This window comes from Remersonia thermophila, chromosome 3 (genome assembly GCF_042764415.1).
Source record: "Remersonia thermophila strain ATCC 22073 chromosome 3, whole genome shotgun sequence".
Lineage (NCBI taxonomy): Eukaryota > Fungi > Ascomycota > Sordariomycetes > Sordariales > Chaetomiaceae > Remersonia > Remersonia thermophila.
This window is the reverse complement of record NC_092219.1, coordinates 1,668,348-1,695,548: the sequence shown is the minus strand read 5'-3', so window position 1 is coordinate 1,695,548 and position 27,201 is coordinate 1,668,348. Positions and strand designations below refer to the sequence as shown.

Genomic DNA, 27,201 nt, shown 5'->3' with positions numbered 1-27,201 from the left:
CCAGGTATCTTCAGGTTGTCCTCCGTATTACTGCGTCGTCAGTTGCCAGGTTTTGATGATATGCCAGCTCCCGTCTTGATCAACTTACACAGTAACTACTGTGTACCACAGTACACACCCTCCGTGCCCCTGGCCCGGCGTCCCTGGCGGGGTCCGACAAGCGGGACCCTAGTATACAATGGCGGTCCCCATGACAGCGCACTCCGGCTCCGCGGCCGCGCAATAAGATTCGTTATCGATAAGATGTATCGCTGAAGCACTTCGACCCCGCCCCCACCAAAAAGTTGACGGGACCTGACGCCCTTCAACTCCCAGGCATCCCACCGTCACCACCATGAGCGTCGAACTCTCTGCGCCGCCCGTCTTGTCGACGCCTGCGGAGCATGTCTTTGAGCATGGCGTAGCAGCAGATGCTGACCAAACGCCACCACAGCGAACGGACGATGAGCTGCGCGATCTGTACGAGGTCCCGCGGACCGCCCGCGAGGTGCGGGAAGGCGGGTGGAAGAGAGTAGCGCTCCAGTTCCCCGACGATATGCTGCGCGATGGACCGCGTGTGGTTGAATGCCTTCGCGCCGAGCTCGATGCCCTCCCCCGGCCCGAAGAGTCACCCGCCCCGCCCGAGCGCATCTATATCCTCGCCGACACCTCGTACAGCGCCTGCTGCGTCGACGAGATCGCCGCCGAGCACGTCAGCGCCGACGTCGTCGTCCACTACGGCCGGGCATGCCTTTCGCCAACGGAGCGCCTGCCCGTCCTTTACGTCTTTACGCATCATACCCTCGATCACGACGAGACCCTGGCTGCGTTCGAGAAGGAGTACCCGGACAAGGAGGCCCGCGTCATCCTCATGGCCGATGTGACCTACCAGAGCCACGTCCCGGCGCTCGCGACCGAGCTGCGCGCTAGAGGCTATGCACACCTTGTTTCGACCTCGATCATCCACGACCCGACGGGGAGGATACCCAACCGCAAGCTCGTCACCCCGGAAGGCGCCGACGTCGACCTGAAGGATGCCGACGTTCAACCCCACGCCGTCTTCCACATCTCGCACCCGCCCACCGCTCTCCTCCTCGCCCTCTCCTCCCGCGTCCAGACCTTGCACATCCACCCTACCGCCACCACCACCTCGTCCTCCTCCTCCTTCTCCACCGCCCGTCTCCTCGGTCGCCGCTACGCCCGTCTCCTCACCCTCGCATCCGCCGGCGTCATTGGCATCCTCGTCAACACACTGTCGGTAGCCAACTACCGCGCCTCTGTCGACGCGCTGCGCCGGCGCATCGCCGCCGCGGGCAAAAAGAGCTACACGGTCGTGGTGGGCAAGCTCAACCCGGCCAAGCTGGCCAACTTTGCCGAGGTGGACGGGTGGGTTGTGGTCGGGTGCTGGGAGAGCGCGCTCGTGGAGGACGACGCGGGGTATTTCAAGCCCGTGGTGACGCCGTTCGAGCTGGGGGTGGCGCTGATGGGAGATGACAAGAGGGTTTGGAGCGGGGAGTGGTGGGGCGGCATCGAGGGGATCGGGGACGTCAAGGCCGAGGAAGAAGGCGAAGAAGGCAAGGACAAGGAAGGGGAGGTCCCGGGCGACGACGCTGCCGACGGGGACAGCGAGGAAGAGTCGGCGCCGCCCGAGTTTGACCTTCGGACGGGGAAGCTGGTCAGCAACAGCCGGCCCATGCGAGCCACGCAAAAGCGCGCGGCAGCCGGCGGGCAAGCCGTCTCCACGGCGGACGGAAAAGCGGACGGGAAATCCACCGCTGCGGGTGCGCTCACGCTGCGCTCCAAGGGCGAGCTCGCCATGGTCAATGGCGTCGTCAGTCCGGGCGCCGAGTATTTGCGCACGCAGAGGACATGGCAGGGTCTGGGCAGCGACTACGCCGGCGAGGCAAGCACGGCGATCGAGGAGGGCCGGAGCGGTGTTGCGAGGGGGTATACCGTGGGAGAGGATGGCGAGAAACGATAGAGCGGCTGGCCGGCATGTGGTCGTCGTGATGATGCGTTTGGGTCCAGGATAGACTTGCATGGTGCCGTATGCATGGGGCGCCTCGGTGTTACCTGAAAGCACCTGTCACGGAGCATGGTCCTTTGCAAAAGGAGCGGTCGGCGAAAAAAAGAAAAGGAGGATCTCCCGGGTTCCATTTCTTGGACAGCGAAACGTCGCCCACTATCGGCCCCTTACGCATGTGGTGTGAAAGAACGAAGATGGCCGTCGTGGATACTGGACATGCATGGACACACGATCTCACACGAAGCCGATAGACGGACAAGGGAACGGAACGCCACAACGCACCAATATCAATATTACAGTCTAAATGCTGAAAGCAAAACGCCAGTACTACTGCTTGCGCGGCCCTTGAGGTCACCCTGGCGTGTAAACCAACCGAAAAAACAGTGACAAACGGGGTATCAATGAAACCAAAACACCGCCCCCCCCCCCCCTTCCACATTCCCCGTTTCTGCATCTGAAAAAACTTCCAAGCCGCAACACCAAAAAACGTTCAAAACTCAAGCTCAGGCCCACAATAACATCGCCCCGAGCGCCATCCCAGGGGCCACCACCACCACCGCCGCCGCCACCGCCGCCGCCGCCAACCCGGGCCTCGCTCCATCCGGCCCGGCGTTCTCCTTTCGTTCTGTCCCTGATCCCGACCAGGACGACCCGCCGCTCGCCGTGTGCGGGCAGCCGTCCCAGCAAGGCAGGTAGGTGGCGAACGGGGTAGGGACGGTCGAGCCCGTGGCCGAGGGCGGGACCGTCGCGGCGAACACGGGGGGCTGGGCGGTGGTCAGGGCCGCCGTGTTGGGCTTGGCGGCGGCCCGGTCCGGGTTGAGGAGGTTGTCGATGAGGTGGACGACGCCGTTGCGGATGAGTATGTCGGGCTGGACGATCTCGGCCGAGTTGGCAAAGACGAAGTTGGCGTGGCGCAGGATGGCGACCTTGTTGCCGTGGTCGGCCGAGGGGAGCTCGGCGCCCGTCGGCAGGTCCCACGAGGGGCGGGCCGCGCCGGGCACAATGTGGTAGCGCAGCACGCGCCGCAGCGCCTCGGCGTCCATGCCCTCGAGCGTGCCGGCGAGGCGCTGGAAGGCGGCGTTGCGCGGGGCAAAGACGGTCACGTCCCGCAGCCGGGCCAGCTCGCTCATGAGGCCCGCCGCGTAGAGCGCGCCGACAAAGGCCGTGAGGTCGGTGTAGGCGCGGCGGGCGGTCGCGTCGATGTCCTCGGGCACGCGCATGGCCGAGTCGATGACCTGCACCAGGCCGCCGTCGAAGGCGAGGTCCCGGGCCACGACGGTGCCGCGGTCGGCGAACCCCGAGGTGAAGACGACGGCGTCGTCGGGCTGCTTGGTGACGATGAGGCGCTGGCCGCCCGTCGCCGTGGTGAAGGCCTCGTCGGCCAGGAGGGTGGCTTTCCAGGTCGGGTCGCCCTTGTGGACCGACGACATCCCGACCTTGGTCTTGAGGACGTGGTACCGGAGGGTGGCCCGGAGCCGTTGCTCGTCCCAGTTGTTCCAGTCTCCCAGCTTCCGGAAGGCGTTGTCGTTGGGGGCCAGGACGGTGACCCCCTGGGGCAAGCCCTCGTAGATGTCGGAGTGTCTCTGCTGCCCGTCAGCCGCGCTGGCTCCTGGAGCGCATCCCATCTCTCTAGAGCTCTCCTCCCTTACCTCGAGGATCGATCGGAAGGTGGTGACGTTGGCTTGGCCAGCCAGCACGCTGTCAAGGCTGGCCGCCGAAACGAGCGCGGGGGCGAGGGCCGCCGCCGAAAGCACGGCGAGGGTCGCCTGGAGCGTGTACATGATGCTTACCCGGGATGCGAAACGAGAGGGATCCAGGCATCGGCGGCAAATAAAGACAACGACGAGACCAAGGATGAGGCTAACGTTTATCGCAAACGACCAACGACGAAGGAGCCGTGGGGGAAAAAAAGAAGCGACGGGTCACATGAGAGCTCAACTGCGTGCCGCATCCCATGGTGATCCTTCGGGACGGGGCCCGTTCTTTTGTAAAGCCAGCGGCGCGGAACCACAGCCGAGCTCGCGGCCCCCAACGTCCTCCCCCGGCGCCAACGGGGCGCGGGTTGGCAGGGTGGCACTCTGGAGCGGGCTGCCGGCCTCTCATCGCGCATCCATCCCCTCCTACTGTTTCTCCGTCTGTGCCGAAGCCTGCACGCCTGTCTCACATGTCGCGTCTCGGTCCGACATCGTGGTCGACCCCCCCCCCCTTGGCGAGATGGGGTCGCCGTTTTCCCGTCTACTATACGCAGTACGCAGCACTGACATGCGCGGACAGGTAGGGCTGCCAACATCCCGGATGCCGGCTCCGTCAGAGGCCTTGCCAAGGTGGGTTTGGATTGGCTGGCCGTCTTGGGGTGGTTTCGGCCCCTTGCATCTTGAGGTGCAAGCCTTGGCCTGGCCTGTCTCCCGCCGCCAAGCCGAGTGGAGTTACTTTGTAGGGCTTTTTTGATCGCTAACTAACGGGCGCCTATAAGTACTTGTGGGTGCGTGGGCTTTGTACGCTAGTGGATGTACCTACTGCGTAGTTCGTGTGTGCACAGTACTTGGTACTTACGTCGGCGTTCTGATCCGTTTGGCAAACCTCGCAATGAGAGGACGATGAAGGTTGGGTAAGGCCCCTGGGAGCGTCCAAGTCGAGAAAACAAAGAAAAAAAAGAAAAAGAGTTGGATGGATGCCGAAAGGCGCCGTTGGGGAGCGCTGTGCGCGTCGGCGGTTTGCAAAGGTGACGCCGAGGCCTGCAGGCTCCTCGGTGCGAAGCGACCACCTCGACAGCTCTTTTCAAGAGGCCGTGGCTTGGAGAGCGAGAACATGATCCAAATTTGAATAGGAACATCAGGAACCGCTTCGAGGCTTCATGTCCTCGTGCCGCTGTCCTTGCAAAGACCCACCGTTCGTCGAAGTTGATTCAAGGCTATCGTTACCTGTCTCACTACCTGATTCAGGCACCTCAGCTCCGGGCCGCCCCGAACGCCCGGTCTCGACCCTCGCCGTCCTGGTCCGCAACCAGCGAGGAAGACCCCTCAACCCATGCTCGCGCCCCCCTCTCCTCTCCCCCCCTCTTCTGTATCGCACCCGGCTGTCGGGTCCGGCTGACATCAGTTCTCCGTCAGGTTATAAATCTTTTGGATTTCCCGCAGAATCGCCTCAAAGTCCACCTTGAGGTCCTTGAGCAGCCCGTCCTTGAAGTCAAACACCCACCCGTGCACCACGGGGAACTGGTTCTTGGCGAACGACATTTGCACGCAGGCCGTCTTGACCACGTTCCGGCACTGCTCCATGACGTTGAGCTCGACCAGCCTGTTGAACCTCGCCTCCTGGTCGGCGATCTCGTCCAGCTCCTTCTCGTGCAGCCGGTAGACGTCGCGAATGTTGCGCAGCCAGGGGTTCAGCAGGCCCAGGTTCTTGGCCGTCATGGCCGCCTTGACGCCGCCGCAGCCGTAGTGGCCGCACACCACGATGTGCTTGACCTGCAGGTGCTCGACGGCGTACGTGATGACGCTCATAACGTTCAGGTCCGTGTTGCAGACGAGGTTGGCGATGTTGCGGTGCACAAAGGCCGTGCCCGGCTCCAGGCCCGCGATCTGCTCGGCGGGGATGCGCGAGTCGCTGCACCCGATCCAGAGGTACTCGGGCTGCTGGCCGGCGGCGAGCTTGGCGAAGAATTCCGGGTCCTGGGCCCGCTTGCTGGCGGCCCAGCTGCGGTTGTGCTGAAAGACGCGTTCGTGCGTCTCGCGCAGGTAGTTGACAATGTCCTTTTCGGCCATGGCGCGCCAGTCGCTGGCGGAGGCTTCGTGGTCGGCGGGAGGAGGAGGTTGGGTCGAGCCTGGGTCCTGGGAGGAGGGGGGAAACAACGGGGAGGATGGGCGAGAGGAAAAAGGCCGGATTGGGATGGTGGGACAGAGGTGTCGAGGTCTGGAGCCCGAGGCTTTGAGCGCTCGTGTCGATTGTCGAGCAGATATCTGTCGAGCGAGGATGGGCAGGAAAGACAGTCTTGGAGGCGCAGCGCCAGCACACGAGGTGATCATGTCAACTTTTTTTTTTTTCCTTCTTTCTGGCTGCGAACAAATGGAGCTTTGTGGCACCTCAGGGCGGTTTCCCGATGAAATGGTTTCCACTTCGGTGAACATGCAACATGCAGAGAATGCGATGGGCAAAACTGGGAAAATGCATGTTTCCCTGTTTTGTCGAGTCAGGGCCGGAGCGAAACCGGGGGAAAGCTGGGTCCATGCAGTCTACGATCCATGTGCGATGGAGGGTCGGAACGCCGATAAGCTTGTACTATAGGTACACAGTACGTACCGAGTACACGGCACATACTGCGTACGAAGTAGTACGTACGGACATACGCTGGAAGTGCATCGCTACCCCGAACCCAGGCATTTCCCGTCTTTCCTTGCCATTTGTGTTGGCGCTATCAACACAGAAATAAAAAAAGAAACATGTTTGGTTCGTGGCACTTCCCAAGCCATCGACGATCGACGGTGCACTGTGTAACGCTCATGGGAAGCTACGCAGCAGGTAACGTCAGGTACTTGGTCCCTTGGTTACCACCGTCGTACCACGATAAGGTACTATACTGCATACTCTACACAGCAGGTAGCGTTCGCTAGCTTGCCATGCGGAACGTGACGGGGGTGCCCCTGGTTGACATGTCGTCGGGTCGGTTAGGAGGCAGCTGAATGGCCCCAAGATTGGTTCAGGGTTAGGGTCTCCAACGGCCGAACTGCAGCCTGAGGGGCTGCCTACGCACCGAAATTGGAATGGCTCAAGTCACCCAAACCTCTCACACATGCATGCGTGTTTCTCCGTCCATGGCTGTGACCAAGTTCCATGGATGTTTTGTCTTATCCGCTGGTTCTTTTTTTTTTTTTTTTTTGCCTTTGTTGTCCCAGGGCTCTCGCAATCTCATTCCCCCCTTGGGTGGTGACTGATCTCCGCGGTGGTCAACGGTGGTGTTTCTCGGCATTCGCGAGCCATTGGGGGGGTTGCTTCAGCTGCAACGTTACCCACGATGGCCCCCGATGCCGGTGGTGATCAGCCCTCCGATCTGCTGGCTCCTCTGTTCCAGTCTCTTGCCATTGGCGTTGCTTCCAGCTCGAGCGCTGGTCCGTCCAAGGTCCCGTTCCGGCTGGGTCTGTCCAAGCCATCCGAAGACCCGGCCAAACCGTCGTCGGCTTCGAGCACAGCTCCGAAGCCGAGGTTGACGCATATATACTCCCACGCAGTGAACGACCAAAGGCCGCCCGTCGACCGAGACCGCTGTTCTCGGTGCTACACGTGGCTTGGAACCGGCCCGCCCTTGTATCGCCTCCCCTGTTGCGAGGCCCCCCTTTGCCACCTGTGCCTTCGGGATGCTCTCAACGACAGGCTGGACAATGATGTCTGGTGCTCTCCTGGGGCGGCCCAGTGGATCAGCTGTCTTGCCGGCGCATGCGAAACAACCATCGCATGGGAAGCGCTGGCCGATGCCACCCGCCCCGCCGGTGATGCTCCCCATCCATGGAAGGGCATGCTGAACGCGGCCTGGCGGGCTCGAGAGGCCTTGTGGAGGATCCGGCCCAGGCCGACCCGCGGGGAGCTCGAGCTGGCTCAGCGGTTGCACAGAGCGCTCGTGGACCGCAATCTCATGCTCAGGTGGCACGATCTCGAGCCTCTCGCCCTTGAGGATCCGTGGAACCCGCCCCCGCTGTGTCCTGTCCGCTCTGGCTTCCTGACCCAGTCCGTACCTCTCCTAACGAGAATGCTGAAGAAGGAGACCCGCTGTTGCACGAGGTGTTCCAAGGACTTTGATGTCGTGGATGCAAGGAATGACGCAGCCTGGACTTCCATCTTCCTGACATTCCCTGGCGACTGGGCCTGGCTGGTGTTCGGACGCCCATCCAAGGCGGTTCTCCCCGAATGCGCAGCCAAGCACTCGCTGGACATTTGCCCTTCGTGTCTTCCGCGCCAGCTCCTCTCCGGGCTCAAGACAGACAACGCCGTGGCAAACAATGTCACGTATCGTTTCGTCTGCCCGCTGTGCAATCATGTCTTCTCTGCCGCCCAGGTTGAGAAGCTGGCTCGTCTCATTGACCCCAGCCGTGGCCCGGTGACATTGTTAGCGACCCCAACCACGACGGGCTCGGCCCTGTCCGCGTCATCCAAGCCCGCCGTCTCGTCAGCTCCAGCGCTTCCCAGCAAGCCGCTGTTCCCAAGCTTTGGGCCGGCCACGCCAGCAGCGTCCGACGGCGCTGACCAGAGAAAGGCCATCATGAGCGCCATCGTCTCCGAGAAGCCCAACGTGAAGTGGACTGATGTTGCCGGCCTCGACCAGGCGAAGCGGGAACTCCAGCGCGCCATCGTGTTTCCTGCGCGATTCCCCAACCTCTTCGACGAGAAGCGCAGACCGTCCGGCGCCATCCTGCTCTACGGCCCGCCAGGAACCGGCAAAAGCTACCTCGCCAAAGCCGTCGCCACCGAAGTCGACCACGCCTTCTTCAGCATCAGCTCCGCGGATATCATGTCCAAGTACATGGGCGAAAGCGAGAAGCAAGCAGCCTGGCCCCATCCCGCCGCCTCCTTCGATGTCAAGCCTCCGCTAACCGTCCTGACAGGCTCGTCCGCCAGCTTTTCACCCTCGCCCGCGAGAACAGGCCTTCCATCATCTTCATCGACGAGATCGACGCGCTGTGCTCCAACCGCGAGGGGGCCGGCGGCGGAGACAAGCCCGGCGAGCCCTCGGCGCGCATGAAAACCGAGCTCCTCGTCCAGCTCGACGGCCTCCACGCCAGCAACAGCACGCCCGCCGCCGGCCAAAGCCACCGCGACGCCAACGCCGGCGTGACCGTGCTCGCCGCAACGAACCTCCCCTGGCTCCTCGACCCCGCCTTCCGCCGCCGCTTCGAGCCGCGCGTCTACATCCCCTTGCCCAGCCGCGAGGCCAGGAGGGAGCTGTTCCGCATCCACGCCGGGCGGTGGGCGGAGGGCCCCGAGGCGGTGCTTGCGGCGGAGGATCTTGACGCGTTGGCGGCGCTGACGGAGGGATACTCGGGGAGCGATGTCGCGCAGGCCGTCCGGAGGGCGCTGGGCGCGTCGCTGGGGAGGGTGCAGCAGGCGCGGTTTTTCCGAGTGGTTCGGGACGAGGGGGGTGAGGACGGGAACATGTACGCGCCGTGCGGGGAGGAGGAGGAGGGCGCAATCAAGATGACGTGGGAGCAGGTGCCCAAGAATAGGTTGGTTGCGCCGCCTGTTACGGCGGAGGATTTCAAGGAGGTGTTGAGGAACAGGAGGGTGAAGGCTTCGGTTGGCGTGGGGGAGCTGACGAGGTATGTGCAGTGGACGGAGGAGTTTGGGGTGGAAGGGAGCGGATGATGTGCTTATGGCACCGTGGGATCATGCCGGCTGAGTGATGGTTTGCGTTGCTAGGGGTGGTTTTCTTGTGGTGTCGTGGTGAGCACTAGGAGGATGGGCAGGATTTGTCACAAAGGTCAGGGGTTGAGCTGGAGTTAGGGAGGTCGGAGAGAAGGGGGACATCGGAGCGTCGGACAGCGGATGTACGTGTTGCAGAAAAACGGGCTCGTGTAGATAGATAATGTACCTTAGATAGTTAGATAGCCATATCGACTCACCAAGAAATGTTTGCGGTCCCAACGTTTGTGGAAGCGGGACCATCATGGTGGTTGGGCCCTGGATTTGTCTGATGTTCCAGGGCCGGAACTTTCCACCTCATGAGTTGCGGTTCTCTCTCTGCTCTTGTTCGTAAAAACAGAGACTCTTTTCTCAAGTTTCAAGTTTGTTGACCTTGGAACTTCCCAAAAGCACAACACCGACATGATCTGGACTGACCAGCACCGCGTCTTGGACAGCTCATCTTATGCAAGCGTTGACTTTTATCCCTTCCTCGAGGTCACCCAATTTGGCGTTGTCCTCCAATCTTTCCATTTCTACATTTTCCTTCCCGACTTGGCCTCTCGCGCCCGACACTTATACGACGACGACGGATTCCATCGCACCAAACAATTACAATGCTCGTCTGCACAACGTGCCGCAGGGCCTCTAGCGCCGAGGGGTATCCTCTCGAGGCCCACGGCCAAGTGACTGGGCAAACGATCCCCGAGTTCAGGTGCCATATCTGCGGCGCCTCATTTGCTCTCGAGGACAAGCGCCATGGGGACGCGCAGGCCAAGGGCAAAGGGACTTATCGCGTCTCCGCCTCCAACACCGCCTGCGGCCGTAACGACACTCTGGCGAAGACGCATGGCCATGAACTTCCTCTCGATCCCTCGGGCGACGACCATGGCTCTCTCAAGAATATCACCGGCATGAGCTATGCCGCTGTTCTTGCTGGTCGTTCTGAACCCCTAGGAATCACCAAGGCCATCTCGGACAAGGACCAACATGTCACCACAGCCGCGAAGCACCGCCACGGCGCTCAAGACAACGTCTCTATCTGCTCCGACGACAGCACTGGGAGCAGCTGTCTTGGAATTGCAGCCTCATTTCTCACCCTCGAAGAGTTCAGCCGGCACGCCCAGGGCTTAGAGCACAACTCCAGGCGTGATGCCGGGTTCCCCGACATCCCCGTATCGGCATTCGGCCTGGATGGCTATGACGAATGGTACGAGCGCGTGGCTGCCCGAGGGAGCCACTTCGATAGCTCGAGAGAAGGATGGAACAGGGCCGCTGGAAAAGCAAAGGCAGAAGACAGCTTTGCGACCAGCGCCATGTCTTCCGACGGGGAGCAGCCATTCTGTGCAATCTGCGGCGTTGAGTTCGAAACGGACGAAGCGTGCCAAGAGCATGAGGTCCATGCCCACCATTATTGTCGGCCGTGTGAGAGGATCTTTCACGATGTGAAAACCTTTACGTCGGTACGCAGGCCGGTCTGAAACCACGCTCTGGATCATTGACGGTATCTCTAACTCACTCTGTTTTCCAGCATCGTAACTCGCCGGCCCACCAGGAGGCCACGCTTCCCTGCCCGTTTTGCCAAGTGACGTTCACCACCGTCGCTGGCATTGTCCATCACTTGGAGAGCATGACGTGCGAGGCGCGTCCTGACTTGAACGACGAAAAGCTCTTCGCCATGGTTCGGGCCAAAGACAAGCTTAACATCCTGACCAAGGACCTGCAAGGCGATAACGCCCCTCCATCGGCGCAGACCAAGATGGCTGAAGGGATGTTTCGGCAAGGTTGGCATTGGTGCTCCCTTTGCCCGAGGCGGTTCAAAGATCTCAAGGCGCTCCAGCAGCACATGGCCTCGGCAGCCCGTACGTTTGCCCCTCGCTTTCTTCCTATTCCTCAAGCCCGCAATTTCCATCCCTTCTCGCTCATCTCTTCTGTCCAAAGCCCAACATCCTATTCAATCCCAACGCTCTCAGATAGCGCTCGTCAGCGCCATCAACATCCGCCGGTCCCCACGCTAACCCATCTATTCGCTGGGCACCAGACCGACCGAACCTGTACCGCTGCCCAAGCCAATGGTGCACGGCCGAGTTTAAAAAGTTGTCGGCCGTGATCAACCACCTTGAGTCCGGGGCCTGCGGCTATGTGAAGCCGCGGCAAGTGCACAAGTTTGTGAGAGACATTCTCACCAAGAAGAACCGGGTGATCTATCGCCCGCGCCGCCGTGTCAGACGTGCAGGCGGCCCCGAGGAGCGCCACGAGGCTGTCTCTCGCTGATCACGCTGTCTCATGGGAAGGGCTGATCGGGTCGAGGTTTTGCCAGCCTCACAGAAGATGGGGTGCGCATGGTGATGTCGGACAGCAATGCCCTTGGGAGACCGCAGGATGGAACACACAGTCCCGTATCGTTTGCTATACTGCGTACACATCGAGTGCTGTTTTCGATGGGGGACAACCATACAGAGCTGATGCCTAGCAGGCCCAGGGATCTTCTTTTGCCAGGACGCGGTCTTGGGGTTTCGGAAACGCTCAGGGGGTGGCTCGCCACGTCTGAGAGCGGGGCCCGCAGATATAGCACATGCTGCGTAGAGCCCCAGCAGGCGGAAAGACTTGTGCGACACAACTATCTTTGCACGAATGCGCTGTTTACCGCCTGAGTCAAAGGGATCACCACAGACCTGGGAAGGCAGAGTCATGATCAGCACAAGTGAGAATAGCTAACGTCCTTCACCCGTTGTTTACTTCCCCTGGTTTCCATAGCAACGGACGATGTCGATGGGGAGGTGGCATCGAACTCGAGCTGGAGCTCGTTAACATTCACATGAAGGACAGGAAAAGGGAAGAAAGCAAAGAGAGTCAAGACGACGAACCATCCAGCATCGTTTGCAACCGTCACAAACCAAGCTCGCATGCTTCGCCAGCGATCTGCGACCGTCGTCTCGCAAAGCGGGGTTAACGGAGCATGGGCTTTCTTGGAAGGCAGCCTGAAATACCACATGTCAAGACACCGTTTGGTTCACGATTGATACAACATCTTTTCATGTTTCTAGTGTACACCAAAAGGCCCCGGGAACTGCTCTCCGTGATCAGCTCGACGAACATGGACAGTCTGGTTTTCTGAGCACGCTTCCCGGCGCCACCGGCTATGTACTACATGGCTACCCATCATCTCATACCACCGGCTTCTCCCCCAGCGCACTCTCCGCCGTCTTACCTAGGTGCCTCACCGAACCAGCAGCTCCACCATGTGATCCACGGACCCAAACGCCGCCCGCAACCCCACGTCCACCGTCCTCTTGTACCGCATGAGCCACAGAATGCCGCCCGCCAGCACGGGCGCGCCCACCAGCGCGGCCAGGCCCCTCGCCAGCAGGCGGCTCTGGCGCTCCGTCTTGGCCACGACCTCGGAGTACCTCTCGTTGCCGAACGAGACGCGCGAGTACTTGGTCTGCCACCCCAGGGACGGCGCGTACTTGCTCAGGGTCTCCTCGAGGAACTTGCGGAGGCGGTAGATGGGCGACAGCACCGAGGCGCGCATCTCGACGTAGTTTTGCAGGGCCAGGTCGTTGATGGCGTGCGCGTCGGGCACGCGGACGGCCGTGTACTCGGCCAGGGCGCGGGCGCGGGTCGACGCCGGGGAGGGGCCCTCGGCCTCGCCGGCCTCGTCCTGGGCGATGCGCTCGTGCTTGTCGAGGATCTCGAAGAGGATGCGCACGTCCTCAAAGCCCGCGTTCATGCCCTGTCCGTAAAAGGGCACCATGGCGTGGGCGGCGTCGCCGACCAGCGCGACCGAGGAGCCGTAGCTGTGGGGCTTGCACTTGATGCTGATGAGCGGGAGGTGGGGGTTGCGCTGGAAGGAGGCGACCAGCTCCTCGGGCGGGATGAGGGAGGTGACGCCGGGGAAGTGCTTGTCGAAGAAGGGCGCGACGAGGGCGCCCGAGGGGTCGGACTCGAGGTATTCGTAGAGAGACCCGGGGGCGAACAGGGTGCACGTGAAGGAGCCGTCCTGAAAGGAAGAGAGGGGGAGGGGGAGGGGTTTAGCGCGAGAAACACCAGCGGGCTTGGGAGGCTGCACGTACGTCGCTGGGGATGGCGATAAACATGAACTCTTTGCCGGGCCAGATGTGCAGGTGGTTCGGGGAGATGGCGAACTTGGACATGAGGGGCTCGTCGTCGTCGGGCGCGGTCGTTCTGGGCCGGATGTGGAACTCGCACCACACGGCGTCGATGTAGACCTGCTGGTAGTCCATGCGCGTAAACTTCATCATGTGGTAGCGGACGGCCGAGTGGGCGCCGTCGGCGCCGATCATGAAGTCAAAGTCCACCTCGATCTCGCTGGCAAGCTGGCCCCTCGGTTTGGAGGCGCCATTTTCGCGAACCTCGAACCACGCCTTGTTCTTCCGGAAATCGGCCCCCGTGAGCTTGTGGGAGAAGTGGAACGTGACATTGGGCATCTCCTCGAGCATGTCGAGGAGGCGCTTGTTGAGGCCGCCGCGGTCGATGGCGAGGATGCACTGAGCCATTCAGCACATGATCGGCGATTTTTTTCTGCTTCAGGGGTTGGCAGGCGGGAGCGCACTTACACGCCCGTGGGCGTCGTAGTCCTGCGGCTCTTCGTACAGGTCGCCATTTACACGGCGGCCGTGGATCATGCGGCCGCGCATAGGGATGGTTGCACCCAGAACATGCTCGATGAGCCGTGGTTGGCCAGCATGACGCAGGGCATTGATGCCGCGTTCCGAGAGGGCCAGGTTGATGGATTTGGTAAAGTTGAGCGGCACGGTGGAAGGGTCTCTGAGGTCTGTAGAACTACGTTTCAGTGTTTGAGTCGTTTTTTTCTTCTTTTCTTTTCTTTTTTTTTTCTTTTTGTTTCCTGCTGGCTGAGACAACACAGCTCAAGAGGGTTGAATGAAAAGAAGAAAACGACTGACCACTTCGCAGCTCGTAAATGTCGACTTGGTGGCCGCGGTTTGCGGCATACAACGCCGCGAGTGAGCCCACCGGGCCGGCCCCGACGATGACGATTCTCTGCTGTTTGCCCATGATGTATGCTGAAGAAAAAAAATGAATGCAAAACAAATCCTACGCATACACACACATACACACACCAACAGAAAAAAAAAAAAAAGAAAACTTGATCTGCGACGGGCTTACAAACCGACCGGAGGTAACACGGACATGAGTCTGCCCAGATTAGCTCATATTTCACGGCAAAGTTGCTCATTCGATGCAGAACCTACCCCTACCAATGCCGCTCAACATCGAGTTGGACCCACCTCTTCGGCTTGGATCGGCCGGTTGGTTCCAAGGTTCGCAGGAAACTCCCACCCCCCACACGCGCTTGCTCGCCGCTGTGTCACCCGCTGGAACCTGGGTACAAGTGGAGCCAGCTGGGCCAGCCCCACAGCCATCGGACATCGGACAGCCTGCAGCCCCGGGCGGGCCACTAATTGTAGCTACACTGCCTTGCCAAAATGTTTTGACTTTGCCTGGCAAGATCCAACATTGGATTGCAGTTCCAGCTTTACGCCTCGTTAGGTGACTGTCGGTTGGCCATTCTCTCCGCCATCTCCAGTCTTTTTACCGCATCTTTTCTTCTTTGTCTTTTGAGGATTATCCTCACCCTCCCATCACCAGTCCCTCACCGGGTCCGCCCAAAGCTCTCTCTCTCTCCTCGCTCCCTCCTCCCCCCCCCCGCCCCCGCCATGGCCGAAGAGCCCCCAACGAAGCGCAAGTGCCTCGGCGCCGACTGCGAAAACGATGCCACGACGCTGCAGTGCCCCAAGTGCCTCACCCTCGGCATCAAGGACAGCTTCTTCTGCTCCCAGGAGTGCTTCAAGAAGAACTGGGTAGGCCGGGACCGGCCCCGCGGTTCTTGGGTCGTTCCCCGCTAACCGGGCACCAGGCGACGCACAAGAGCATGCACAAGACAGAGACAAGTATGCTCAGCCGCTTCTTCCCCCCGAAGGCTGTTTCTAAACCGGATCCAGAAACCGGCTTCTACAACCCCTTCCCCAACTTCCACTTCACCGGCCCGCTGCGACCCGTCTATCCGCTGTCCCCGCGCCGCGAGGTGCCCAAGTCGATCCCCCACCCCGATTACGCCGAGGATGGCATCCCCAAGAACGGCCGGTCGCTCGTCCGGAGCAACAGGATCACCCAGCTCGACGCCAAGGGGCAGGAGGCCATGCGCAAGGTCTGCCGGTTGGCGCGCGAGGTGCTGGACATCGCCGCCGCCGCGATCCGCCCGGGCATCACGACGGACGACATCGACAAGATTGTGCACCAGGCGTGCATCGAGCGCAACGTAGGCAGCCCGCCGCCGTTCCCGCGACGCGCCGAGGCGAGGAGAGCTAACGACGCGCCAGGCCTATCCGTCGCCCCTCAACTACAATCACTTCCCCAAGTCGGTGTGCACCTCGGTCAACGAGGTCATCTGCCACGGCATTCCCGACCAGCGCGTCCTTCTCGACGGCGACATCATCAACCTCGACGTAACGCTCTACCACGAGGGCTACCACGGCGATCTCAACGAGACGTACTACGTGGGCGACCGCGCCAAGGCGGACCCCGACTCGGTGCGGGTCGTCGAGACGGCGCGCGAGTGCCTGGAGGAGGCCATCAAGCTGGTCAAGCCCGGCACGCTGTTCCGCGACTTTGGCAACGTCATCGAGGCGCACGCCAAGTCGCGCGGCTGCAGCGTCATCCGCACCTACGTGGGGCACGGCATCAACACCATCTTCCACTGCCCGCCCAACATCCCGCACTACGCCAAGAACAAGGCCGTCGGCGAGTGCAAGCCGGGCATGACGTTTACGATCGAGCCCATGATCGCGCTCGGCAAGTACCGGGACGTGACGTGGCCGGACAACTGGACGAGCACCACGATCGACGGCAAGAGGACGGCGCAGTTTGGTAAGTCGGACAATGGCGTCAAGAGAGTGTCGCTGACATGGCTGCGCAGAGCATACGCTCCTGGTGACGGAGACGGGCGTCGAGATCTTGACGGCCCGCAAGGCCGACTCGCCCGGAGGGCCCATCCCGATGCCGACGCCGGCGTCGGAGACCAACGGGTCAAGCTGAGCGCGCAACGGGTTGATAGACGTTGTTTATTCCATGCGTTTTTGTCCAGGATGGCCGCCTCGTGATGCCCAGCGCCGGCGATGCGACGCAGCGTTCCCAGCGTTTCCTGCTTCGTTTGCCCTGTGGAACGGCCCGACTTGTCACCCGTCTACATATGAATGATGATGCATCCCCTACGTAAGCTAGTTGAGAAGGCGTTTGCGCAAGACCAAGATTCCGAGCAAGAAGAATGTTCTCTCTCTCTCTCTCTCTCTCTATCTCTACTTTCTCTCTCTGCTCTCTCAAGCAACCCTTGCTCCGTATCGCTCGTTGTCTCTCCATGTCCCGTTTTACGAGGCGGGCTTCACGTGCAGCCTGGCCTGACCGAACCCCCCCCCCACCCTCCCTTGGGATCTTTTGGAGGCGTGGCCCAATCCAATCAATCAATGCGTGGCAGTCCCGAAACGACAGCGAGGCCGGCTGTTGCAAGCGAGCAGGAGCTTGGACCAAGAGCGGAAAACCCGCTGGCCATGGAGCCCCACTTGCATCATTTTCGCGCCCTGCCTCGCTCTGGCACAGCTCTGCCAACCGCCAACCGCCAACCGCCAGCTTTTGCAATCCTCAACGCAGCTTGGGCGATCCTGTATCCTCTTCCTCGTCTTGACCATTCCGAGGGATCCCGGTTGTATCCTCGCGCGGCGTTCACTGCAGATTAGCGTTTGGGTGATTTTTTTTTCTTCCTTGCGTGTCAAGGCGAGGCCCATCTTTGCGCGCCCGTAGCATAGCCCTCCCTCCCCCACTCTTCAGCCCAAGCGACGGCCCACATCCCACCCGAGCTCACCATTTCCGACGTCGTCATCGTGCCAACCCAACACCGCAACCAGCGTGCTACCTCCCTACACCGCGCGACAAGGACGACGACGCCAGGCCAACAGCCTCCGTTTGGGATTTTTGTTTTTCGCTGACGCGACTCGGACCACAACAAGACCGCTTCAGAGCTTTTGACCGCTGAACAAACACCGTCAACATGTCGGGCGAGGCGTGGTTATACCTCTTGGCCGTGATCATAAACGCGGTCAACCTGTTCCTGCAGGTCTTCTTCACCATCATGTACAGCGATCTGGAATGGTACGCGTCTCTTCCCCGAGTTTATCATCAACAGCAACACCGGCAGCAGCGGCAGCAGCAGCAGCAGCGGCGGCGGCGGCGGCAAGCAACAGGCGGCATGCGGACATCTGGCTTCCCCATAACAAGCCCTCCGAGGAGAGAGAGAGATAAGCCTCGGCCGAACCCCGCGGCCGCAGAGCCAGCCATGACGCCATCCCCAGCTGTTGCCTGCTGGCCCGCTCCCGCTCTTCAGCTCCCTCCTTGCGCACTCACCGGCTACGAGATGCTAACCCTCCCGTGCGTGACAGCGACTATATCAACCCCATCGACCTCTGCAACCGCCTCAACACGTACATCATCCCCGAGGTCGCCGTCCACGGCTTCCTGACCTTCCTGTTCCTCATCAACGGATACTGGGTGCCGCTTATCCTCAACCTGCCTCTGCTTGGCTGGAACGTTAAGAAGTGCGTATTCCCTCCCCCGCTGCGTGGGTCGCGCGGGTGTGTGGAGAGGGGGGGAAAGACACTGGTCGGTTGACACGCGAAACGCAGGATCATCGACAACACGCACCTCCTGGACGCGACCGAGATTTTCCGGAAGCTCAACGTGCACAAGAAGGTACGAATACACGACAACCCCCCCTTTTGCCCCTCCGTCATGGCATGGCAGCTAGGACACACCAAGGGACGCTGACCTGGTTGCTCGTACACCAGGAATCCTTCACCAAGCTCGGCTTCCACCTCGTCCTCTTCTTCTTCTACCTCTACAGCATGATCGTCGCTCTGATCCGGGACGAGGCGCACTAAGCGAGCCGCCCCGTCTTGTCGGGATCCCACCTCCGCGCCCAGCGCGGGTTGGGCGATTGGCGGATGGTTTCGTCCTGCCGGCTCTCCTCTCGGTCGATGGTCCGGGTGGTGTGCGACGCAGCGATCAATGAGCTGCGCACCCCCGTCTTGTGGAGCTCGACGGGGAGCGTAACATGCACGTGCGTACGTGCGTGCGTGCAAGCGTGCGTGCGTGGGTGCGGGTGTGTGCGCGAAACATGTCGATCTATATATAGAGGGTCTCTAGGGCGGGGGCAGGAAGGAAATGTGAGGGTGGAGGGAGAAGGGTTGTGCTGATCACGGCGGCATCGGACAAGTACGAGTACGCAGAACACGGACAAAGAATGAAGCACCAAGAGCATCAGCAGCAACGACGACGACATGAGCGAGTAATGAGTTTTTAAGGGGGAGGGGCGGGTTGGTTGGAGGAGCCCTGTCCGCATGGGGGGTCTGGATACAGGTACCAAACCTACCCAGGTAGCTACGCTCTCTGGACGTCTTTGATCGGACAGGGTTCGTTCCTTTTCCTAATTGTACAAGGTATTTCCTGCTGGCAGCTAGCTTGGCTTGGCTTGGGGGGGGGGGGGGAGGAGTCAGGTCGCGGGTGGGTGGTCGTCGGCTTGGGGGGGTGGCTCAAAGGGTGTTTCCTGTCTCTGGGAGTTCCTGGTCATTTCCTCGTTGCTCGTCTTTTCCCTGTATGGTAACTGGTCGTTGGGCGGGGGGAGGCTTAGGTTGGTAGGTAGGGATGCCGTATTGCTGTATCTAACTGCAACCTGGAACCTCCTCTTTGCAATACGGCTTTCTTTTATTTTTCTTTTATTTCTTTTTTTTTTTGGCCGGCTTGTTCCATAGGTGTCATGACTTTATCAAACACCCTGAGAGACGTGGCGGCTGTGATGTTTTACACTTGGTAGATACCTAGCGAGGTCGATGAGGCGTTGACCCTTATGGCTAAGCTAGAGGGACTTGATCTAAGCCAAGGTACCTCGACAGTGTACACAAAAGTACCTTCTCTAGGTATGTTAGGTAGCTTAGGTACCTTAGGTAACTAACTACCCAATGCACATATGAACTGACGCTGCTGAGCTGATGACGGACGGGCCAGCCGAGCGCATGTCGATGTGGCCCGTGCACGTCGCCTGGCTGTCCAGCCCAAAAAGGTCCCAGCAGAGTTCTTGGCGCGATCTTATCGCTTGGTTTCGTCGCTGCAGTCCGCTAAAGTTCCCATCAACCATCAACCATCAACCATCTCTAAAAAAAAAAGAAACGAAAAAAAAAAACACCATCACGATACGTTTGGCGGCCGGGCGCACCCATCACCCCTCCCACTCTCCATTCGCCCTCGTCGCACACATCGAAACCGACCGACCGCCCACCATCCCACCACAACAAACCATGTCCGACTTTGGCGAATACGCCCCCAACCGACCCGTCCAAGATGCCCTCATTGTCCGCGAGACCCAGGGGCCCGACCACGCCGTCGTGCCCTACACCGCCGACAACCTCGCCCGCCCGCGCCTCGGCCCTTCCAACCCCTTTCGCGACGAGTCGGCCGCGTCCTCGCTCAAGCGCAAAAACGTCCTGACGGGCCACGCCGAGGAGACCTACATCTCGGAGCACACGTTCCGCGCCAAGCACCGCGCCGTCGAGCGCGCCGGCGCCCAGGGCCCCCAGCGGGAGATGGGCATGAACAATCGCGAGCGCAAGGAGCTGCACAAGAAGCTGCGTGCGGAGCGGGAGGGGAAAGGGGACGCGACCGTCGCGGACGGCGACGGCGCCTACGTCGGCCCGTGGGCGAGGTACAAGCGCGAGAGGTACGAGGAGGTGGAGGTGGGCGAGGACGAGGAGCTCGGGAGCGGCGACGAGTACGAAATCGTCGAGGTGGAGGAAGGGGACGACGACGACGAGGTGGTGCCCAGCGGGACCGTGGTGTCGGCGCCGGCGCCGGCCCTGGCGAAGCGGCAAGAGGTGGAGGCCGTGGGCGCCGAGACGACCGAGTTCCTCGGGAGCAACGAGCACGACTACCTCGGGAGGACCTACATGCACGTCCCGCAGGACCTCGGGTTCTCGCTGGCCAAGGAGCCGGGAAGCGTCGCCAGCTACATCCCCAAGAAGCTCTTTTACACGTGGCGGCCGCACAGCACGCCCGTCACGGCGCTGCAGCTGTTCCCGCGGTCGAGCCACCTGGGCATCACGGGCGCGGCGGACGGGGCCATCAAGATCTGGGACGTGTACCGCGACAGGGAGGTGCTGCGGTCGTACGTCGGCCACAACAAGGCCGTCACGGACCTGTCGTTCAACACGGGGGGCACGAGGTTCCTGTCGGGCGGGTTCGACAGGAGAATCCGCCTCTGGGACACCGAGACGGGCCAGTGCGTCAACCGCTTCAACTGCGGCAAGACGCCGCACGTCATCAAGTTCAACCCGTCGGCCGAGAACGGCCACGAGTTCCTGGCCGGTCTCTCCGACAACCGCATCCTGCAGTACGACAGCCGCGCGGGCAACAGCACGGTCCAGGAGTACGACCACCACCTGGGCGCCATCAACACCATCGAGTTCATCGACGAGAGCCGCCGCTTCATGTCCACCTCGGACGACCGGTCGCTTCGCGTCTGGGAATACGGCATCCCGGTCGAAATCAAGACCATCAGGTATGTTTTGCTTTTTGTTGGCCTCCCATCCCATCGCAGCGCCGCGCTAACCCCCCTCCCCAGCGAGCCCGACATGTTCGCCCTCACAAAATCCGCCCAGCACCCGAGCGGCAAATACATCCTCTACCAATGCAGCGACAACTCCATCGTGGCCTACTCGGCCGGGCCGGACAAGTTCCGGCAGCACCGCAGCAAGGCGTGGCGCGGGCACAACACGGCGGGCAGCGCCATCGGGCTCACGTGCAGCCCGGACGGCAAGTTTGTGGCCTCGGGCGACACCCAAGGGAGCGTCGTGTTTTGGGACTTCAAGTCGTGCAAGCTCTACAGCAAGATCTCGGTCGACGCGGCCAACGGCGCCGTCAACTGCGTGGCTTGGTCGGAGCAGGAGACGAGCAAGGTCTTTACGGCGGGGGCGAAGGGGGAGGTCAAGATGTGGGATTGAGCGGCGCAGAGAGGATCTTTTTTTTTCTGTAAGTGTTTTTGACATGTTTTTTTTGTCGGGTTGGGCGATCAAGAGAATAGAACAGAGTTAATGCATCAGGCCCAGTTTGTTCAACCCCCTCCCTCCCCCCCCCCCCCCCTTTCTCGGCGGGAGCCACGGTCCCTCCAATTCCTACTTTCCTGGTACCGTATGCCCTCCGCTTACCCTTGGACCCCGGCCGTCTCGGCGATGCGGAACACGTACTTGACCGCGCTCGCCTTGCCCTCCTTGAGGTTCCTCAGCGCCGTCTCGATCCCGCCCAGCCCGCCGGGCACCACCTCGGTCCGCTGCGGCTTGAACCACCCCTCCTGCAGGCCGCGCGCCATGTACCGGAAGTAAACGTACCCAAAGTCCTTGGCATCCTGGTGGACGTCGCCCACGGTGGTGATGGTCCTCTCGACCCCGGCGGGGAACACCTCGGCCGCCTTGGGTTCGGCCGTGTGCAGCACAAAGGTGACCTTGCTCCCGCCGGACGCGGCATCGCCGTCGGAGGACGACGAGGAGGAGCCGAGGACCTGGCGAAGCGCGGCGCCGAGGTTGGGGAGGCTGCTCCCCTCGGACACGGCATCCAGGACGTAGACGGGCCCGGGGCCGCTCCGTCGGCGGTGCGCCTGCAGGGCGTCGACGAGCGCCTTGACCACCGCCTCGTCGCCGTCGCGGTAGTCGATGACGAGGTCCCCCCGGCGGCCCGGGTCCAGGAAGGAAGCGACGTAGTCCTTGGCCCGCCCGGCGACGGCGATGATCGGCTGGATGCCGCTGCGCAGGGCGAGCTGCACGGCGTAGATGCCCACGGCGGAGGCCGCTCCGTAGATGACGAGAGGGCCCGGGGCCGGGGTCGCCGGGGGGTCCCACGGCTGGGGCAGGCGGAGGCGCTGGTAGAGGGCCAAGGCGGAGGTGGCGGCGGCGAGGGGGATGGCGGCCGCTTCTGTAGGCGAGGGTTAGCCTGGGAAATTCGCCCCCCGGCACATGCAAATACAAGAGTTCGCCGCATGAGCAAGGAACCCAACGGCCCACCACCGGCCCGGAGAGCGGGAGGGGTTGGGAGAAGGCCTCAAGACCAATCCCCGGCCAAGCAACCCACCTTCGAACGACGTCTCCTTGGGAATGTGAAACGTGGTGTGCTGCCACGCCACGGCGTACTCGGCGTAGCTCCCTCCGCGCGTGCGCATCTCGTGGAACGCGGCGACCCGGTCGCCGGGCTTGAACTCAAAGACGCGCGCGCCGACCCGCTCGACGACGCCCGCGATGTCGTCGCCCTCGTTGGTCCCCGGCGACCCCTCGGCCCCGAACCACTCGGGGAGCTTCCAGTCCTTGGGGTTGCTCCCGGAGACGACGACGCGGATGAGGACCTGGTCGTCGTTGATGGCGGGGATGGGGGCGTCGACGATGCTGACTTGGACGCCTGGGTCGGGGTGGCGCGGGGTTGGTTAGCGAGGTAATTATGGCTTGCTGGAATGGAGCTGGGAGGAACGGGGGGACGGAGATGGATGGGATCGAGGGGTACCCTTGCGGACGAGAGCTTCTTTCATGGTCGCCATGGTAGATGCGGTAGCTGAGGTGCTTGGGTAGGCAAGAGGGGTAGGGGTCCGATGGGTTGGTGTGGCTCTGGTGTAAGTATCCAATGTTGAATTCAATGAAACCTTGGGGATGAGGGGGTGTGTCTCCTATGTACACCGGAGTATGAAAAGTACAAGTAAAATGAAGCGAGCGTGTAAGTCAAGCTTCGTCAACGATGACCGCTTCTACGACGTTCTAGTGTTATTTGTAAGATCCGGAAGTTTGAAGAAACCCGAGCACTAACACACGGCTCACCCCCCCCCCCCCCCCCCCCTCCTCCTCCTCCAACCTCCGCATTGCCCACATTCAAATGACGCCATTCCGGCTTAGCGATTTCGCTGCCACTCTTCCCCGCCGTTGCATCACGATGGCGTTGCTCCGATTCAACCCCACCTTACACTGATAGTATTCGATCAGCAGTGTACCTTGCATACATCCATCCGTCGAGTTTCATGTCCAATTTTGGCGACACGCTTCGGGGCCGGACGTTTTCCCCGCCTTGGCGAGAGAACAGACCCGGCAACCTATTGTACCTACGCAACATGCATGCTACACAGTACGTACACATCCTACAGAGCGTCGTCGACATGGCTGCTGGAAGAACGTTTGTACTGCCGCAGCACGGTGGAAGAAAGAAAAGGCAGACACGGCAACGGCACAACTCCGCTCCCCCGAATCAAGGGGGACAAGCCTTGGCATCTTGAGAGATGCCCAGGACATCACATCATAATCACACAGGCATTTCACCAGCTTGAAGAGACGGGAAAGAAAAAGTCCCCAAAGAAACCATGACTCCATTGAAGTTGCCATCATAATCATAGCCCCGATAGCAAAAAGGCGTGCCCAATCGTACATGGGAAAACATTTTGAACAACCCGGACCCCGCCCTACCAAAGAAAGGAAACAACAACACCTTCAGCAGCCACCACCAGCATCACCGCTCAACAACCAACCCCCCCTTCCCAACACGGTCCCAACGAGGACAAGACGAGAGCAACCTCTCCTCTGTTTCTCTACCCCCTTGCCATCGGCAAGCTTACGAGCTGATGTCCGCGCCGGCGAAGCCGAGGAGCTCGTTCCACCGGCGGGCCGTGTCGGCGTTGCGGGTGCCGAGGGCCTGGATCTCGGCCTGCGCGGCGCGGCAGCGGTCCTTGGCGGCCTGGTTGGCGCCGCAGATGTTGGTCAGGTCGTCGCAGATGCGGTTGGTGATGATGTTGGGGTTGAGCGCCTCCTGCTGCTTGGAGGCGATCTGGGGCTCGCGCGACTGGAAGGTGAACTCGGTCGCGGGGCGGTTGCCGAGGCCGCCGACGAACTTGATGGTCGGGTCGCAGGAGCCAAAGTCGAGGCCGGCGATGGACGAGGTGACGGCGCCGCCGTTGTTGTTGCGGTTGTTGTCGCCCGCGTTGCCGGTGGGAGCGACAATCACGGTGGTGAGGGTGGTCTGGACAGCGCCGCAACGGGAAGCACCGTTGTTGTTGTTGTTATTGTTGTTGCCGTTGTTGCCATTGTTGTTGTTGTTGTTGCCGTTGTTGCCATTGTTGTTGTTGTTGTTGTTGTTACCGCCGTTGTTGCCAGCGCCGGCGGCCGGGGCCGTCGAGCCATCCGAGCCCTGGAGCGTAAAGTTGCTGAAGCCGTTGGCGATGGCAACCTCGGCAACGCTCAGGCCGTCGGCGTTGAAGGGGTTCTGGAGGGAACGGGCCGCGTTGGCGTTCTCAACGTCCGAGCCGACGGTGTCGGGGTCGACCAGGGGCACGATGCCGCGCAGCTCGGGGGTGGCGGGCAGGTTCCTGTCCGAGCAGATGCTGGGGATGGCCACGGCGAAGGGGTTGGTGTTCTTCTCCGCCGCCACGAGGGCCCTGGCGGCGTCGATGACGGCGGGATCGTTGCCGAGGGTGGCGACGATCTGGTCCGCAAGCTGGAGCTTCGCGCAGGCGTTGGCACCAGCGAGAAGCACGCCGGGGGTCTGGCCGGCGAGGGTAGCAGCCTGGCCGGGCTGGCCAAAGTTGCCCAGACCCTGGACCAGGTTGGCAACGGCCTGCTCCTGGCCGAAGCGGGCCTCAGCATAAGCCGCCAGGGCAATGAGAGCGACAACCTTGGAGAACATGGTGATGATCTTGGAGGGAAAAAAAAAAAAAAAAGATGGTTCGTGTTATAACACAGGAACTGAACGAGTCGAACGTCGTGTGTGAAGAATCGAAAAACCGACTGGCGGTTGTAGAGAATGTAAAAGTTGGAAAGAGAACGAAACGAAAGTTCACAGAACTATGGAAAAAAAGACCGGACCCCGAAGGAAAGAAGACGAACAACTTGTTGAACGAGAAAGAACAAGACGGACGAGATGACGGGCGGACGACCCAGCTATATACAAGTGTCGACGGCCGAGAGCGCTGCGAGGAGCTGGCGGACGCTCGACCATGGCGGAAGCTCCCTAATGGCGATCATACTGGCGCTAGCTGGGGAGTGCTCGGGGACCCTAGGGCGATGCGCGGCGCTCCTGTCTAGATCGAGGGCTCGCGGCCGTGCCCTGCCTGGGGTCCCGGCTGCGAGGCTCCTAGGCGGGAGAGTCCGTGACAACCGCGCGGCCCTGTAATCCAAAGTGTCATCTGATGTCCGGGTTGCATCGGTTGGCTTCTCGTATCGGCGCGGACCAGGGGACGTCGATCCGAGGGCGACGAGGGCCGCGAAGAGCCAGGGCCGCGGAAAGGGGTGACGTTCGATGGGTGGACCTACGTCCATCGGAGGAGGAGGTTTCCGAGCGCTTGGAGGGGGCTGTCCCTGGCGGCAATCTCGCCTGAGGCTCTCGTCCCAGTAGCTTGGCGGTGGGCGCCCGGTCTGTGTTTCAGGGGGTCCGCACAGAGCTGGGAATCTCGAGGCGACGGCGGCATGTTTGAGGATGGCTTGGCAGGCGTTGAAGGTTTGCGCGCGCGGGGGTCACGACAGGGGGGGGGACGCCATGTTCGATGCGTCTGAGCGGGCTGGCCAGCTCCAGAGACCGCAAAGGTTCACACGTTGGCGGCGACCGCCTTGCGTGCTCAGCATTGGCCATGGGTGCCATGCGATCTTCGAAACGCTTCTTCGTCTGAACCGGCGCGGAAACGGAAACGGTCAGGTCTGGGGAATGTTTCTGCTATGATCCACCTCCTTGGAGATCGAGCCATCCAAGACAATTCCCGGTTGAACCTTGGCGCAGTGCTGTCGTGTTGGAGCAGGATCTCTCAGGTTTCTATGTACGCAGTGCCTACATACACTAGAACTCTGGATGCTGAACTGCGAGACAGACCGGCATTCCAACGTTTGCCTTGACTTGACATGACGTGCGCCCTTCCCCCCTGGAATGGCTTCAGGGGGGGGGGGGGGCTTGAGCGGCTGCGGCGCCAGTTGCGGCTGAGGCTGGACTCTGTCCAATACGTATCCACTTTTTGTTTCCATACACATTCACATGCTGTAACCTTATTCTCGGGATCTTCGCTCTTTTGCCCGGCCGTTGCTCCTCTCATTTCGACTTGACATGGGAACTTGGGAGATTGACAGGCATGAGAGGCATGCCGTTGATGCTTATCATTTTTCCCCTCACCGCCACGACCGTCGTGCGCAGGAGATAGTCACTAACCATCTCACAAAAACAAAAAGAAAAATGCAACAAGGTGCTCCATCTCCAGGGGTTTCCTCCTGGGCGGCTCGGATGCTTCTCGGTTCGGCGTCATGTCGCAGATCCTGGCGCCCTGCAGCCACTCCCGGTCCCGCGCTTGTTCAAATCGGATCTGATCAAACGCGCCGCGCGGGGTGCTGAGACAACGTTGAGACGCTGCTGCGCCAAGCCCCCCCCTAAAGAGCTTGGCTGGGAGGTTTGTTGTTGACCTCCCAGGCCTCAAACTATGTACATGTACTACGTGCACACGTACTATACGTCCGTCAGGGCGGTTACGCCTTGTCAATGGTGATTCATGCTACGCGCCGTGCATGTTTGCCAAGGACGAAGAGGATTGCGAACAAGGAGCGGATTGTGCTACGTCACGGCGTCGTGGGTGCTAGACTCGGGTCATGAGCGCTATGCTATAGCCTCCTGTTCCTCGAGACGGCACAAGCATCACGTAGTCAACGGTTTCATACCATAGCCTCGGCATAAGAGCC

General features: G+C 61.1%; 11 protein-coding genes across 11 annotated transcripts; 6 read left to right on the top strand and 5 right to left on the bottom strand.

Annotated features, from left to right (window-relative positions):
• Positions 1-334: 334 nt before the first annotated feature.
• VTJ83DRAFT_3293 (uncharacterized protein) lies at positions 335-1,960 on the top strand (the record flags this gene model as incomplete). Its single annotated transcript, XM_071009655.1, has 1 exon — positions 335-1,960. One exon carries the CDS (start codon positions 335-337, stop codon positions 1,958-1,960), a length of 1,626 nt encoding a protein of 541 aa, XP_070867171.1.
• A 548-nt stretch (positions 1,961-2,508) lies between these two features.
• VTJ83DRAFT_3292 (uncharacterized protein) lies at positions 2,509-3,786 on the bottom strand (the record flags this gene model as incomplete). The annotated part of the gene is made up of 2 exons (XM_071009654.1): positions 2,509-3,588; positions 3,655-3,786. The coding sequence occupies 2 exons, from the start codon at positions 3,784-3,786 to the stop codon at positions 2,509-2,511; spliced, it is 1,212 nt and encodes a 403-aa protein (XP_070867170.1).
• A 1,314-nt stretch (positions 3,787-5,100) lies between these two features.
• On the bottom strand, positions 5,101-5,769 carry VTJ83DRAFT_3291 (uncharacterized protein; the record flags this gene model as incomplete). Its single annotated transcript, XM_071009653.1, has 1 exon — positions 5,101-5,769. One exon carries the CDS (start codon positions 5,767-5,769, stop codon positions 5,101-5,103), a length of 669 nt encoding a protein of 222 aa, XP_070867169.1.
• A 1,247-nt stretch (positions 5,770-7,016) lies between these two features.
• On the top strand, positions 7,017-9,355 carry VTJ83DRAFT_3290 (uncharacterized protein; the record flags this gene model as incomplete). Its single annotated transcript, XM_071009652.1, has 2 exons — positions 7,017-8,533; positions 8,599-9,355. 2 exons carry the CDS (start codon positions 7,017-7,019, stop codon positions 9,353-9,355), a joined length of 2,274 nt encoding a protein of 757 aa, XP_070867168.1.
• A 1,666-nt stretch (positions 9,356-11,021) lies between these two features.
• On the top strand, positions 11,022-11,665 carry VTJ83DRAFT_3289 (uncharacterized protein; the record flags this gene model as incomplete). The annotated part of the gene is made up of 2 exons (XM_071009650.1): positions 11,022-11,253; positions 11,433-11,665. The coding sequence occupies 2 exons, from the start codon at positions 11,022-11,024 to the stop codon at positions 11,663-11,665; spliced, it is 465 nt and encodes a 154-aa protein (XP_070867167.1).
• A 946-nt stretch (positions 11,666-12,611) lies between these two features.
• On the bottom strand, positions 12,612-14,431 carry VTJ83DRAFT_3288 (uncharacterized protein; the record flags this gene model as incomplete). Its single annotated transcript, XM_071009649.1, has 4 exons — positions 12,612-13,394; positions 13,468-13,902; positions 13,972-14,189; positions 14,320-14,431. The coding sequence occupies 4 exons, from the start codon at positions 14,429-14,431 to the stop codon at positions 12,612-12,614; spliced, it is 1,548 nt and encodes a 515-aa protein (XP_070867166.1).
• A 662-nt stretch (positions 14,432-15,093) lies between these two features.
• VTJ83DRAFT_3287 (uncharacterized protein) lies at positions 15,094-16,471 on the top strand (the record flags this gene model as incomplete). The annotated part of the gene is made up of 5 exons (XM_071009648.1): positions 15,094-15,237; positions 15,294-15,327; positions 15,379-15,695; positions 15,757-16,303; positions 16,353-16,471. The coding sequence occupies 5 exons, from the start codon at positions 15,094-15,096 to the stop codon at positions 16,469-16,471; spliced, it is 1,161 nt and encodes a 386-aa protein (XP_070867165.1).
• Positions 16,472-17,477: 1,006 nt separating this feature from the next.
• Positions 17,478-18,363, top strand: VTJ83DRAFT_3286 (uncharacterized protein; the record flags this gene model as incomplete). Its single annotated transcript, XM_071009647.1, has 4 exons — positions 17,478-17,578; positions 17,866-18,021; positions 18,109-18,175; positions 18,271-18,363. 4 exons carry the CDS (start codon positions 17,478-17,480, stop codon positions 18,361-18,363), a joined length of 417 nt encoding a protein of 138 aa, XP_070867164.1.
• A 1,413-nt stretch (positions 18,364-19,776) lies between these two features.
• VTJ83DRAFT_3285 (uncharacterized protein) lies at positions 19,777-21,474 on the top strand (the record flags this gene model as incomplete). The annotated part of the gene is made up of 2 exons (XM_071009646.1): positions 19,777-21,032; positions 21,096-21,474. The coding sequence occupies 2 exons, from the start codon at positions 19,777-19,779 to the stop codon at positions 21,472-21,474; spliced, it is 1,635 nt and encodes a 544-aa protein (XP_070867163.1).
• A 200-nt stretch (positions 21,475-21,674) lies between these two features.
• Positions 21,675-23,051, bottom strand: VTJ83DRAFT_3284 (uncharacterized protein; the record flags this gene model as incomplete). Its single annotated transcript, XM_071009645.1, has 3 exons — positions 21,675-22,438; positions 22,595-22,915; positions 23,018-23,051. 3 exons carry the CDS (start codon positions 23,049-23,051, stop codon positions 21,675-21,677), a joined length of 1,119 nt encoding a protein of 372 aa, XP_070867162.1.
• A 1,055-nt stretch (positions 23,052-24,106) lies between these two features.
• Positions 24,107-25,174, bottom strand: VTJ83DRAFT_3283 (uncharacterized protein; the record flags this gene model as incomplete). The annotated part of the gene is made up of 1 exon (XM_071009644.1): positions 24,107-25,174. One exon carries the CDS (start codon positions 25,172-25,174, stop codon positions 24,107-24,109), a length of 1,068 nt encoding a protein of 355 aa, XP_070867161.1.
• Between the last annotated feature and the right edge of the window lie 2,027 nt (positions 25,175-27,201).